This window comes from Camarhynchus parvulus, chromosome 2 (assembly GCF_901933205.1).
Source record: "Camarhynchus parvulus chromosome 2, STF_HiC, whole genome shotgun sequence".
Classification (NCBI taxonomy): Eukaryota; Metazoa; Chordata; class Aves; order Passeriformes; family Thraupidae; genus Camarhynchus; species Camarhynchus parvulus.
In genome coordinates, this window is record NC_044572.1 from 148,768,378 (window position 1) to 148,783,652 (window position 15,275).

General features: G+C 40.1%; 1 protein-coding gene across 3 annotated transcripts in view; it reads right to left on the minus strand.

The window, feature by feature from the left end:
- The window catches only part of TSNARE1 (t-SNARE domain containing 1), a 441,704-nt gene that overhangs the window by 59,419 nt on the left and 367,010 nt on the right, over positions 1-15,275 (minus strand). For all 3 annotated transcript variants that reach the window (XM_030944149.1, XM_030944147.1, XM_030944148.1), the window contains exon 12: positions 632-747. In XM_030944149.1, coding sequence (XP_030800009.1) covers positions 652-747 — 96 coding nt within the window. In that variant the 3' untranslated portion in view covers positions 632-651. The remainder of the gene's footprint in view (positions 1-631; positions 748-15,275) is intronic.

Consider the following 15,275-nt stretch of genomic DNA (forward strand, 5'->3'; position numbering starts at 1 on the left):
AAGTACATTTTGTATTACATTGTAAACATACTATAGGGGAAACTTCACTAATAGGATGAAGTTGCTTTGATATCTCACCTATACTCCTAAGGCTACAGGCCAATCCTCCTACTAGAGACCAAAATTCTTTCAAGATGTAGATCCAGAGCAAAGATAACCAAAAATTCATTTTTATTTTTCACTCCTACTGAAATCTCCAGTTGTTTGTCTTCCTGCTCCTCAGGAGGGCCTCTGGAACATCTCAGAAGATAAAAGCACTTGGGAACACCTCTGGGCTTGGATTGTCCCTGACCCTGCTCCAGCCTGCACTTTAAAACTGCTTCTGCATCTCTAACTCCTAATCCTAATAATTAGGATCCATTAGTTAAAATTGCTATGAGATTCCTGTTAAATCAAACACGGCAAAAACAGCAGAGGAAGGGGTCATATGTTGTTTTGTTGGAATAACACCTTGGCTTAATTTTAAGGATCCATTAAGAATATCTCTAATACCCTTTAAAAGAAAATATTTTAGTATGCCAGACCTGATTCTGCAGGTGAAGATTTTTTTTTTCTTACCATGATCAGCTTCCTAAACTGTCTTTCAGGCACTTTACAGAGTATAATAAAAGACTTGGCCAAAGGGTTTTACCTGTGGGAAGCTCAGCCAGGTCAGCGCTTGACGGAGACCGCGATGATGATGACAACGAGCAGCAGAACAGCCAAGGCGATGGACAGAAGGCAGCACTTCATCTTCCTGGCTCGTAGCTGAGGGGAGAAAGACAAGGAAATTAATTCATGGAGATTAAATCCACTAAGAAATGTTATTTTTCCATTGAAAGAATGGTTTGGAACAAGCTGAAACAACACAGAGAATTCCTTTATTTTTTCTGGACTGATTTATCCTTCTGGATAATCCAGGTTTCTCCTCCTGGATACAATCCCCTTTTCTACAGTACTTCCTTCCTGCTTAAATCACTGTGTCACACTAAATTTCCAGGCTCTGCTTGGAGGGCTGAACTTGGGTAAAGCCACTCAGTTTGGTTTTGGTCTGGGGGTGTTGGAGCTGCATCTGGCTGCCAGGTATAGGAATGTGCCCCCTGTTGACGGAGTGACAAAACTTTCCTTTGTCCCCTTAAAAAGGAAATAAGCCCAGAAGTTTCTCTCCTCAATTAGGTGAAAAGACATCTCATAGGACCTGGGGGACTTCACCTCAAACTTAAGGATAGCCAATTGGACAGAAGCCAAAAAGTCCCACCTGAGCAATTTACTGGAAAAAGACGAGAACAAAGAAACAAATTGCTTTTGTGAGGTGTTTTACCAGGGGCAGGAGGGCCTCTTGCACCTGGCTCGGTTTTTCTCTGTAAAGAGTTTAGTTATTTTGCCTTTTATTAAAACCTTTTTGTTTCCAACACTACCACAGAAGCCACCCAGCTGATTTTATGCCTTCTAAGGTAGCTGAGCTATCTTGGGTGTGAAATAGATCTCCAAGAGCTCATGAGACCTGGCTCAAGGAGACTCATGTTTCAGCCAGGAGAAAACTGTCCCCTGTAAGAGAAAAAGTTCCCTCTCCACTCTGCTGTACAACAAAACTGAGACAAGCACTGACATGGGCTGTTCACAGGGCAGGCAAACGTACTTCCAGTGCTAACCACCCTGACCTCATTCACTTTCAGATATGGTAAAAGAGATTCTAAGGAGTTTTAATTTTGATGTCTGTTTCTACTTCAACCCATCAATCTTCCTAGTGACCTCTGTGGATGAGATGTTGTTTCTTCCTATTTAAAATCTTTGCAGATAATTCAATTCCCTTGTCTCCTTTTTAGATGGATTGGAGGAAGGGTAAGGAGTCCTGTTATCCAATACACACAAAAAAAAGTAACCTCTGCGGAATCCTTAACTTGGACATTTTCCTTGAGACCAGATCAACCAGTCCTCCAGCCACCAGAGTTGATAACATCTTCTTGATATGACAAACCAGTTGCTTTATTCCAGAGTCCTTTACCTTCCTTACAACTGAAGCAACACTCTCACAGGAGAGATGATGTTAATGCTACTGCTCTTATCCACTTTTCCTTCCTTTCCCTAGCTGCTGCAATCAGGTCTCCCAGTCTGCCTTGGATCCTTCTCTAACTGCTTTACATCACTCTGCACTGCATTTCCCACAGGGCCATTGCTCCCCAGCTGCTCTGTTCTGTTCTGGGGATGTTTTGGTCTCCGACACTGCAGAGGAGACTCATCTCTCCCATTGGTGCTCCAAATCCTGTCCTTCATTCCCTCTCAGTGCCCAAACAAGCTGGAGAAGCACTTCCAGCAGGGAACAGTGATGCATGACCTGTTCTCTCTTTCAGAATCAACCACCAATCAAACTGTGGTTTTATAGAAGTGTGGATTTGCAGATTACTATTTTTTGCACCTTAAAATGCTGCACTGTCCTGCCTCCCTAGCAGATAATCAGTGAATCATAGTGGCTCTCCATCAGCGTTTCATACACTCAAATAGGTAGGTTTTCTTTGATTTGGATGCAAAAAAAAAAAAAAGGAAAAAGTTTTAAATATACCATTCCATGTGCATTTGTCAAGAGGGATCTTCTTGTCAGGCTAGGAGGAAGTATGAGAGGGGACACAATTCCACTTCCCAAAAACCCCTACTTTGGAGCACAGATTTTTTCATGCCTTTCCATCAGTTTACTGTGACTGTGGGGGAGAATATGAGTGGGCAAAGGCCCACAGAAATTATTGTGATGGAGGTGAGGCCCTGGCAGAGGTTGTCCAGAGAAGTTGTGGATGCCCCATCCCTGGATGTGCTCAAGGCCAGGTTGGATGGGGCTTGGAGCAACCTGAGATAGTGTAAGGCGTCCCTGCCCATGGCAGGGGATAGAATGAGATGATTTTTAAGGTCTCTTCCAACCTAAAACATTCTGTGATTCTCTGATTTTCTTTAACTTTTTTTTATTTTTCACACACAAAAGGAGGTTTCTTCATAGCAGATCCTCACCTAACACTTCAATTTCTTCAGAAGAAACTGCAATGCATCCTGAAAGCTCAGCCCATGAGACAACAGACTTGATAGTGCTTCCCCTTTAATTTTAACCTTCATTAATTCCAAATCAAAGCAGGAAACCTCTGCTTCTAACTGCAGACTTTCAAAGGCACTTGGGTGTCCTTGTCCACTTCTAAAGTCAGAGCCTGTGTTTGGTCAGCAGAGGATGCTAATGGGTCATTTAGCTTCAAGCAGAATTCTCAAATAGTCCATTAAGAGCCTCAAAATTATCACTTCATATGGCTTTTCCATCATTCCCTTTGCAATAAGATTCTCTTCTTTTCCTCTTTTCCAGCATTAAAAAGTCCAAGTCGCTCTTATTTTGGATTTGCACAGTCTCTTTTCCCTTCCCTTTTTCCTTGCTTTTAACCAACTAAAGCATAAACAGCTGAGACTGATCAGAGGAGAGGAGAGCTGCAGCCCAGTCTGAATCCTGGGATTTGGTTCACATTTTATGATCTTGTCCTGGCTGGCAAGTCAGGGCAATGATTCCTGCTCTTTAAAATATCTCCTAGCATATTTAGCATAACTGTCCTGCACAGCCATAAAACCCATGGCAGGATTCTCCTGTCTATTCCTAGTTGTTTGGTTTTTTGTTTTTGTTTTTGTTTTTGTTTTTGTTTTTGTTTTGTTTTGGTTTGGTTTGGTTTTTTGTTTTGTTTTGTTTTTTTCTTATTTTACATTTCAATAAAGAAAATGTTGAATTCTTTGAGTTGCTTTAGTCTCCAGCCATAAATCTGCACATGCTGGTGGAGCAGAAGCAGCTTCTGATCCCCTCCTGGACACACCACCTTTCCTACAGATCCTGAGGAAGAGTGGCAGGACACCAGCACCCCAGGGTTTTGTTATTTAGAAAAATACTGAAATATGAGCAAAAGCAGCATGTCCCCTCACTGGACAAGTGTACACCCTGGTTCAGAAAGAGACTTTAAAGAATCCCTTCAATGAGACTTGGCATGAAGATTGGATTTGATGACTTTGGAGGTCTTTTCCAACCTTAATATTCTATGATTTTATGATACCCCGTGGAGCTCACCAAGCCTGTCCTGTGGAGAGCGCCAGCCTGAATTTCTGTGAGCTCTTGGGACCCCTTTCCTGCCTTTATCAGAGGAGAAAGATGCAAACACAGAATGTGTTTAACAGATTCTCTTCCCCAGACAGGATCTGTAGACTCTGGTATGGGTACAGTCACTTAAATATTACATAAATACACACTAATAAGCAACATAAATAATAATATTACATCTAACTAACTCTGCTATCATCCCTAGTTTAGGTTAACAGAGTCTGATAGCCAAACTGAAATTACAAATGGTGTCTTAATGCCCCACTGCCATTCTTGAGGGGCATTGAGAGACAAAAATAAACACATCTCTTTTAATGAGTTTTTCAAAGAGTTTTTTTAAAAACCTTGAGGTAACATTGCACACGGGAAGCACAGCAACCTCAGAAATGTAAGCACTGAACAGTGAGGAAGTTCCAGAGTTTGTGTTTTCCGTGTGTACTTATACAGGGAACAATCTTTGCCTCTCTCTAAAGTGGGATTTCTGCCTCATTCAGTAAGGGAATAATTATTATGCTGCGTACATCATACATGTTTAGAAATTTTACTGATCTACTCAGGTTTTCTTAGGACATCTATCTAAAGTCATGTTCACATGAGACCACGCAAAGCTCTCACTTAATGTAAAGATCCTGATTTTTTCAAGGGGTTTCCATGACAGCAGAATCATATAATTAATGCTTTCCATCCCAAACATCAATGCAATGATTGGGTTATATCCATTTTAAGGGGAAGAAGTAGAGACACATTTCTTGGGTGAAAGTACAGCTGATCTCAAGAGAGTTCCAGTTTTCCCAAGGAATTAAAAAAAACGAATAAAAAGCAAATGTGATTCATGATGCCACCCCTTGCATCAAAGTTAATCTACACTTACATGGAAATGGAAAACTGTTTCCAAACCTGTCACAGGATTTCTCACCAGGACAAGTTCCTTACTGCCCGAGACAGACACTACGAGGTTTCTGCCATAATTTTAGTAGTCTCAGAATAACAAAACCACAGCCACAGAAAAGTTGAGAAAAAATTAAAAATAAAAAACAAAATGAAACAACCCCAAAGAAGCCAAACCCGCTGTAAAATGAATCATTTATGTTACAGCATAATTCTTCAGGGAGCTTTGCATTTTTGCAGCATTTCCCATGAATACGACTAAACCACAGTGGATTTCACTCATCTTTCCCCAGCTATCTCTCCTCTCAGCTGCTGAGGCTCCTTCTCTCACACTCTGCATTATTCCTATTCCTGATCTTCCTTGACTTTCCTGGGAGCTCTGAGGCAACGTGACCTCCTCTCAATTCCTGCAACTACACCCATGATTACCAACAGGAGCAATTTTAAGGCCATTTTACCCAGAATCTTCCACCTGCCCTTGGAGTTAGATATTTGCAGACAAGACATACCCAAGATCATTGGCACAGCAGATGGATCAACAGCTGAAGGGCATTTTTGGTACAAACTAAACTTGGATGGTCTTCACCTCAACTTCACAAAGTATCCAGAAACCTGAGGGAGTAACTGTTTTGCTGTTTTTTTTTTTTTTTTCCCCAGAGACCTGGAGGTTTTGCCAAACACTCCTGGAGGTCACAAAAATCTATGGCTGCTTTCCCCAGATTTTTTCCTGTTAAATTGTAAAACTCTGTCTACATACAGGAGCTTCTGGAATTTAACAAAACCTCCCAAAAACCATATTTCTCCCAGGGAAATGTATCCTGGAACTCCACTTTGGACAGCACTGACTCCCTTTAACTATCTCTTAAAATGAGTATTTAAATAGAGATAGAGAAATCAACGCAACAAACAATTTCAGGCTGAATTTGGGAAAAGTTCAAAGCTACAAGATTATCTTCTGCTGGAAAATGTATGAGAAATAATTATAAGCCCACTATCTGATTTCATTTTAATTATCTTAGCTTATTCTAAACCTTGAATGCTATGCTGCAGCACTGCTCTGGTTTTATAGCTCTGTCCCAACCTGTTGTAAGTCCATTTCCCTTAACACCTAGGATTTGTTGATTAAATTGGAGCTAATCTATTTTCATTGTACACATTTTCCCAAGATGAAAAGAATGCAACATGGGACCAAAAAAATTCTAATCCTGTAGCAAGATGTAATGGCTTTTTACAGTTATTTTTTCTGGGCTCTCAGGGTTTTTTAGCAAAATAAGTAAAGATATATTTTAATCCTGACAGAGGCTCTTTAAACACACATGTGAAATAGGAGTGAAAAGCAGGGAAGGAATGAGCAAGGCTATTTAGGGACACAGCTGAGAAGCACTTTATATTGACAGGCAAACTGGATGTGACTGAGCCTGGAAGAAACCTTTCCTTCATCGTTTCAGAAAATTAAGCTGCAAGTCATATTTTACAGCCTAGAAGATATTTATTTCTTGGGGGCGAAATGTTGAAAAATATTTTAATTATGTCACAACAGATAGCTAAGTAATTAAAACCCATTAAAGCCCATTACGGCCCTGGGCCCAGAAAAGTAAGTTTCATCTTGGAAATTCCTAAGCAAACATGTTTACAAGGAGGAAAAAAATGTTTTCTTCCTAAGCATTCAAAAACTAGCTGAGGCCAAGCATAAATAATAGAAGAGGCTAAAGGAAACTGTTTTTCCTGTATTTATATTGAATGGAGAGAAACAAAAAATAAAAAAGCACTTAATTCACATATAGAAAAGCAGCATTGAGCTTCTCCACCCTTGGTGGATTGATTACATTATGGAATGTAAGGCAGGGAGGAGTAAGGCAGTTATGGATTGTAAGGCAGGAGTTGAGATTTCTCAACTGCCTCCACAAAGGAGGTGAAAATCCCTAGAAACGGGAATTTTAGTTCAGGCAGGGATTTGTACTAGAGCAGCTTCTCTATTCTGGGAACATCAGAGCATGTGACACCACTTCAGAGCAGAGTCACACCCTACAGCTCCATGGCTGGGGAGTTTTCTAGGTCTTCTGCAGGACAAAATTGGGCAGGTTGCTTTCATTAGAAATTAATTAAATTAATCTCTCCGGTATCCCATCTTTGTTCCACCACTCCCAGGTCTCAGCCCTGGCACTGGGATAAGGATGAAGGCAGTAACCAAAGAGCTTTGCCCTAAAGGGTTAACCTGAGACCACCTGACTCTGTCTCTCCCTCCTGCAATGTTAAATAATAGAAACATGCATAGAAAAATGGGATTGTTGAGGCCGGAAAGGACCTCTAAGATCACCAAGTCCAACCCTCAACCCAGCAAGCACCATTTAACCCTGTCCTCGAGTTTCATATCCACAGGTTTTTAAACAGTTCCCTGGGCAGCCTCTTCCAATGCTTCCAAAGCTTAGGAGTGAGCACTAAGAACAGGTCTGGAAATACCCTGATCTTTTCAGCTTGGTTGTTAGGGCCAGAATCTGTCTCCTAGTGAAAAAGGATCAGTTTTCCATTATCATTTCTCAGGTTATTATGGTCAGCAAGCAAAAATCCACCCATGTACTCAATGCCAGTAGACTCAATAAGACCATCCATTTTACTTACAGAAATGCTTACCCATGTTTCAAACACAAGTTTAAAATAAAGAACAATTCATGAAGCATTTTTGAACAGAGCCAGGAGTGCAAGAACTTCTGAAAGTACAATTCCACTATTGGAGCAAAGAAACCATTGCAGACTAATCTGCTCTGGAAATTTATTTCCTGCAAACCCATTCAGCAGATAAAAAACAAAAATTATTAAATTTAGCAACCACACAATAACAGCCTCCAGTTATCAGGTCAGGTCCTTTTAAGGGCCTCTGTTGGGCAATGAAAACCCACCCTGATTAATTTTCAAGTGCTGCTTCCTTTATTGTAAGATTAACAAATCTGTTTGACATAAAATGGTTCATTTTATATGCAAATCTCTGTAGAGAGTTTTGTGACATTTAAGAGGTTCATACAATTTTGTTCACCCTGACCTCAGAGGTCATTTGGAATTTCATGAAAGCATTTGTCTATGCTCTTAATATGCATTTTGAAAGCTAATTTGAGGTCTGCTGGATTGAGAGCCCAGGTTCTTAATTACGTTTGGACGTGTTTATACAGAGCTGATATTATAAATCTGAAACTGCTGTCATTCCAGTGGACAATAGCAAAAGCTCTGCTGAAGGCTGGAGAGGGAGAGGAAAAGAAAATATTGGAGCTACACAGTGGAAAGTCAGACCTTGTAGACGTGTGGTTACCTCCAAGAATTATGTAAACATACAGAAGGGAAAAATCCCCTTACACTTGCAACAGCATTATTATTATTATTGTTATTATTATTATTGATTATTATTATTATTTTCATATTCCATTTGCATTGATAAGCTCCCTTACCTAAGCCATACACAATCAGCTCTGATAAGAGAGTAAACACTCTGTGTTATTGCAGTGCAAAGGAGGAACATGACCTTTAACGTGTGTACAAATTAAAATGCACTGACCAAATTTGGTGACCTTTATGGTATGGCTTCCTTATAGAGCTACAATGAATTTGCTATCAAATATCAGTGCTTCTGCAGGCAGACTAGAAAAGGCCAGGAATATAATTAAGCACTTACCGTGTTTTTAAATGAGAACAAAGTAGACAAGTTACATATGAATAAAACCCACAAGATACGAGAGCAACACAGAAAGGCCAGCCCACAGCAGAAAGGAAATAGATCACTTGGCTTTGACATATTGTTTTTGGGCCTTCACTTGCATGTCATTTGGACTGATTTCTTTATGATGTGTCTTTGTATTTGCTGCTTCCCACTAATTCTGTGCTGTTTTCCCATTCCCCATAAGTCTCTTCATGATCCCCTCCTCATTAATTAATTTTCTTTGCATACATCTCTGGAATTGTTCAAGGACAGGTTGGATGGGGCCCTCATCAACTTGGTCTAGTGGAAAGTGTGCCTGCCCATGGCTGAGGGGATGAACTGGAAGATATTTAAGGTCCTTTCCAACCCAAATTATTCCATGATTCCACATGTTTCTATGATATAACCCAGGTGAAGCCAAGTGCCATGTACAGGTATGATTCCTCAGCATAGCCTACTGCAAAACTGTATTTTCTCCCACTTATTTAGCCAGGGACAACCACCCAGGATTGGATTTTCCATGCCTGGAACTTACGCCAAGCTATTTCTTTTAAATTAAAATATGCCAGGCAAATCAAAGGAGAAAACTATTAAAAAAAATTCCAAGTATTCCATCCCGAAGAAGATAATGAAAATATTTACTCTAGTCTCTCCCTGCTTTGAGGAAAAATCACAGAATCATTGAGGTTGGAGAAAACCTCCAGGACCAACAAGGACAACCTTTGGCCGATCACCACCTTGCCCACTAAACCATAAGGAGAAGTCCCTCATCTGCTTGTTTTTTGAACACTTACAGGGATGTTGAGTCCACCCTGTCCCTAGGCAGGGTTCCAAAGCTTGACCACTCTTTCAGTGAATAAATTTTCCCCGACATCCAACCTGAACCTCCCCTGGTGCAACTTGAAACCATTTTCCCTTGTCCCGTGTAAGGAAGATTAGGGAGAAAGGGGATTTTCCTTTTGATGAGGGTCCTCATTTTAGTGTTTCTGGGAAATTTGGCTCAGTTTAGGAAAGATATGACTTCTCTCAAACCCTTGTTCATGTACACTCTTGACTAGTTCAAAATTTGAGATAATTTTCACCATCTGTCACATCTATCAGGATGAGGATGGCAGCACAGTGCTTTCTGTGCTGGCTTGCCTAAAAGCTGACAGGGGCTGATGTTGAGCCTGCACACACAGATTTAATTGCTGCATTTTCTACCTTCTGAATGCTTGAATTAGCAATCTTAATATTCTCCTAATACACTTGTTTTTCTAATGGCAGAGACATCATTTGTAATAACACATGATAATGGCTTACATTTCTAGCACGCCTTTCAAGGCAGCAAACCTCCAACGTGATTTACAAATTCACTATAAAGAGGATTATCTTTTTACCAGCTCTGGAATGAAGCCACCTACCTCTGGCAGCTGTTTGAGTTCCACACAGCAGACCCAGCCAGCAATTTAAAGCAGGTAATGACTGGTGTGTGCACCTGAAACACCAGAGACTGCATTTCCCAAATCAGAATTCACCCAGAGTAGCAAAACAAACACTTTATACTTTTGTAGAAACCACCCTGAGATGCTTAAAAGCCCCACACAGGCAGATCCAGAGAGAACTCAACTCCCCCAACAATTCAAACCCAGAAACACTGCAAGGGAGCAGAGCCGAGAGAGAATGATTTGACCACATTAAAGCTCTGCAGTGCTCGAAGAAAACCTTCCTGCTGAGCTGTGTTGATTAGTTAGATTATAATATTTTATGAATGGGACTACTTGGAAGGATTGCAAATGACAGATTTTGGCTCATTGTGCTGCCAATCTCAGCATTTTAAGCCCATTGGTTCATCCAGATTTCGACCAATCTCACTTATCTGGTCTGTACATCATGAGTTTCTCTTTCAGGGCAGAAAGTTTTAATTCTTGAACCAGCTCAATCTCTGCTCCCAAAAATATCTGAGCCTCCCCAGACTGGCTCCTTTTGCCGACAACAACCAGGTCAAACTTTGCAGAATCTTAAAAGGACCAGAGCCAAAAAAAGCATTTAGTCTGGCTTAACTCCAGTGTACTCTGATGAGACTCTGGTCCAAATAATTTAAGAATTTCTCCTCACTACCCTGTATAAAGGTGCAAAAAATAATATAGATAAAAATTCTAATAAAGATGAAATGCTTTAAAAAAGAGTGCAACAACAGCCATGAAGGATCTTTTGAACATCCTCAAACACAAACAAAGAAAACAAATAACATAAAGAAAGCAAAGGTATTTGCAGGGGGTAGTAAAAAAGAATCACAGAATAATTTGGGCTGAGAAAGTCCTCTAAGACCATCAAGTCCAAACAGCACTGCCAAGGCCACCACTAAGACATGTCCCATTTACAATTTTAAATCCTGCCAGGGATGGTGACTCCAAGACTTCACTGGGCAGCCTTTTCCAGGACATGACAACCCTTTTAGTGCAGAATTTTTTCCTAATATCCAACCTAAACCTCCTCTGGTGCAATTTGAGGCTGTTTCCTCTTGTGGTACAACAATATTTTTCATGCTGGGACTGAAAGAAAGGTTTACTGTCTTCAAGTCACTGCATTCTTGAACCCAAAATTGCCTTCAAAACTCACCAGTAATAAAGATAAATTAGTGCAAGTCTTCAAGCACCAAACACCAACCTGAAGGTCCAGGCTGGTCTGACCCTACCACCAGCAGTTATCTGTGTACCTCAGTGGAAGTCAGTACATTACAGGAACTGATAAACAAGATGCTCCTCCCAGCCCTAGGAATTACAAGTAAAATAAAATTTTGGAAGTGGTTCCATGAAGTACCGTGCCACTAATGCCTCAGAATGTCAGTGTTAGCAGCTGATGGATGTCCAGAGCAAAGATGCCACAAAATCATAATAGGAAGTGTCTAGAGTCTGTGTTTTCATTAAATTTATTGATACAATTATGATTTTTTTTTACTGTGTCCATTGATCTAATATAGAACAGTACTTCCTACAAACTTTGCTCACCACTATCACTAACATCACTACTATCTTTACTACTACTAAAATACTCCCGTCATTAGCACGTCAAACAGTGGTTGACAGGCGCAAACTACCCTCAATTATTTTGTAATGTCACAGAACAGAGCTGAACTTGTGCTGCATTGAATTTTAAATAGACCTCTAATTGTTTTGGGTTATTTTTCCTGATAGTGAAATCCAAAGAGTGCAGAAAATATTTACAAGCACCCACCATGTCCCTGCTGCTCCTTTTCAGGATACCTGTGAACAGAGGGCTAAGGAAAAGTGAGAAAATTACACGGAGCCCAGGCATGAAAACCTTCCTTTTGAAAAGTGACAAATTGTCTGCTAGGAACTCAAGGAATGCAAATCTCACACCTTGCCTAATACAGACTGAAATCTATTTTACCGCTTCTTAAACCCATGTATACTTTCACAAATGTGAGTCTTCACCTGTTCAAAGCAAAGCTGAGACATAAAAGCTGAGAATCTTAAATAATTGCAAAATGACAAAGGATATTTCCATTTTACTACTTATATGTCTGTCACAAAAAAGAAGTGGATAAAGTCACATCTAGTGTAGCACCAGTAAAACTAAGCAGAAATAGAGCCTCCACATCATTTTATTGGGTGGCACGGAATTAAATTTGAGGCAGCTTGATTTTCTTTAGAAGCCATGGAGAACTGGTTAGGCTGTCAAAATACCTGATCTAAGCCTTTGTTTAAACCCAAACAACTTCTTCAAGGTTTGAAGAGTATTTTGACTCTCTATTGTTTTTTCATTTTCATTTTTCTGGTGGATTAAATGCACAAATGGCAGGAGGTAGACTGAGTTGATGCTGAACTTCTGACTCTGGGGGAAAGCACCAAGTATTGGGAAATCTTGTGTGAGACAGTATTCTCCTGAGGTTTGCTGCTCAGGTTAACAGACACAGATCCAGGGAAAGTCAAAGAGCAGAGTTCAGGACTGGTAAGAAGAGCATTTCAATATAAATACCGAAAATAAATCTGAGAAGAGCAGGCAATGAGGGGAACTGTACAGGGACATATAGCACTATTCTTCCTTTTCTCATTAAATTGTTATGTGGCTATTTATAAGTCATTTAACTTCTTCATTCCTCATTTTCCATGTTGTAACATCAGGGATGTGACTTCATTAAATAAATAGAGCAAAAATAGTGACCCCTGTGATGATGGAGACATTACTTGCCAAGATCAACACACAAACAACATTTTTTTTAACTATCTGGTTTTTATAGGAATGGGGTTTTTTTTGGTTTTGTTTTAGGTAAACTGTTTGAGCCATTTCTAACTTAAAACATTGAAAATCTTCTGGGATGAAAGCATTTATCTTTAATTATTTAGTCACACAATAGAGTTATGGATATGACACTGGAGCTCATATTACAGAGGAATAAGTTTTTGTCCCTTCCTTCATCTCTCAAACAACCATTCTAAGCTCTTGGCAGCAACCTTAAATGTGGTGGTGTTTGCAGGGGTCCCAAGGATGAGGGAAGAGATGAGAATCTTGACTCCATGTTTCAGAAGGCTGATTTATTATTTTATGATATATATTATATTAAAAGAAAATTATCTATTAAAATTACACTAAAGAAAGAGAAATGAGGCATCAGAAGGCTAGCAAAGAAAGGAAAGAAATGATAATAAAATCTTGTGACTGACCAGAGTCCCAACACAGCTGAACCTGTGATTGGTCATCAAGTAGAAACAATCCACATGAGACCAATCAAAGATGCACCTGCCACATTCCACAGCAGCAGGTAATTATTGTTTACATTTCGTTTCTGAGGCCTCTCAGCTTCTCAGGAGAAGAAATGCTGGCAAAAGGATTTTTCAGAAAATACGTCTGCGACACTAAAATACATCCTAAAATGGAGCTTGGTCTGATCTGAGCTGAGGGGGACAATGAATATGAAAGCTGAGAATGACCAGAGGTCAGAATGTTTCACTGTTCCTCAGTCCCTGGCAATGAGACAGCATTCAGAGCATCCTGAATTATTCACTGCCATCAAAGCTGAGAGTTTCTGCCTCTGTGTCAAAATCACGGCGTAATTGTAAATTGCAATGGATTCTGAATGAAAGAGATGATTGTAACAAACAATGGACTATCAGCATTGCTTCACAAATGGCCTTGGAGCCTGACCTTGCTGGTCAGAATCACAGCTCCTGTGTCTGGGCAGAGTCTTGTCAGCTCTGCCAGCACAAAGGGCTCCTTATGTGAAGCGTGTAGGAGTAACTGGACTGTGATAGACAACATAATAGAGCTCTGGGAATGTCACAGAGCACAGTGCCAACAGGCTGTCCTACAGAGCATATCAATCCCTCGCAGCAACAAGAGGACAGGCTGGAAAAGAAAGAATTACATTAAATCACGGGTCTATAAGGGTGGAAGTGGAAACAGTCCTCATGTTTGACTTTTATGTCATTACAAGCATGGAAAGGGGCAGAAGGCAATGAAATGTATTAAATCCAACATATCTTTGTGTTTATGGTTTCTGTCATGGTGCCAATTTTGGAGCCAGATTCACATTAGAAAGCTTATCTACTCCATCCAGTTATGCTGGGTAGGGAACAAACAACCTGTAAACATTTCCTCCAATTAACAGAACAGCAGAGAGATGGGATTCTCCAGAATGGCAGAACCCAGGACACGCAGCCAAAAGGCCATGTGTCACTCAGCCATAATTAACTTTTAGCCAAGAAAAACAAATTTTAGTTATACACCATCTAAAGAAAATATTCTTAGAGGTGCACAGACAACAAATTAATAAACTGCCAATTAAGTTAAGTTAAAAAGGGGTTTATGTAGTTCAGTTTGTTATGACATAGTTTTCTTAAAGCATCCTGAGTGGTTCTCCTACACTGTTGAGAGGATGAGGACATTAATCACTTTTTAGCATAAGGCTGATCTGAAAATCCTCCCAAACTTATCGACAAATTCTCCCAAAGTCCTGAAAACTGGACTGAATGAGTGGTTTGAAGCTCTGAGAAAGTTTCTAAAGTAGTTCTGAGCACTTCCACCTAAACTGAAACCTCCATGGGAGATTATGCCCTGGTGCTATTTGGAGAACAACTCAAAGACAGACATCTCCAGGGAGGTCCCGCTTATGGATTTTTTTTGAGGTTGACATTGAAGTAACCAGATATTTTTGAAGAGTCTGGAGAAGTGAAGGGAACCTCTGAACTTGTGAAGTGTCCCAGCTTTTTTTACAGGCAGCTGATCAAAGCTTTTAACTCTCCATCCCTTTTCTCCTGGCATCTATGACAAGAGCTTAAATAGTTGAGCTCCACGTGGGGAAAAGCCCATATAGATATCTGTAAGGATGTGAGTGTATTTTCCCCTCACTGCTTGTCAGAGCCTCCGTACTTAATGTATTAATTTACCAAGTTTAACTTTTTAATGCTAGCTCCTTTAAGTCATTAGAGATCCTTTTCTCATCATAATCCTCTTATTTGGTAATCAGTCTGAGCCTGTCTGTATTTTTTTAAGAATATTTAGAAGTTTCTGGTGAAGATCAAGAGAAGTTTTCTCTTGCTCTACTTCACAAACTCCAACTTATTATTAGTAAGTGGTTCAGTGCAACACTTACTCCACAGTCAGTTTTTTGCA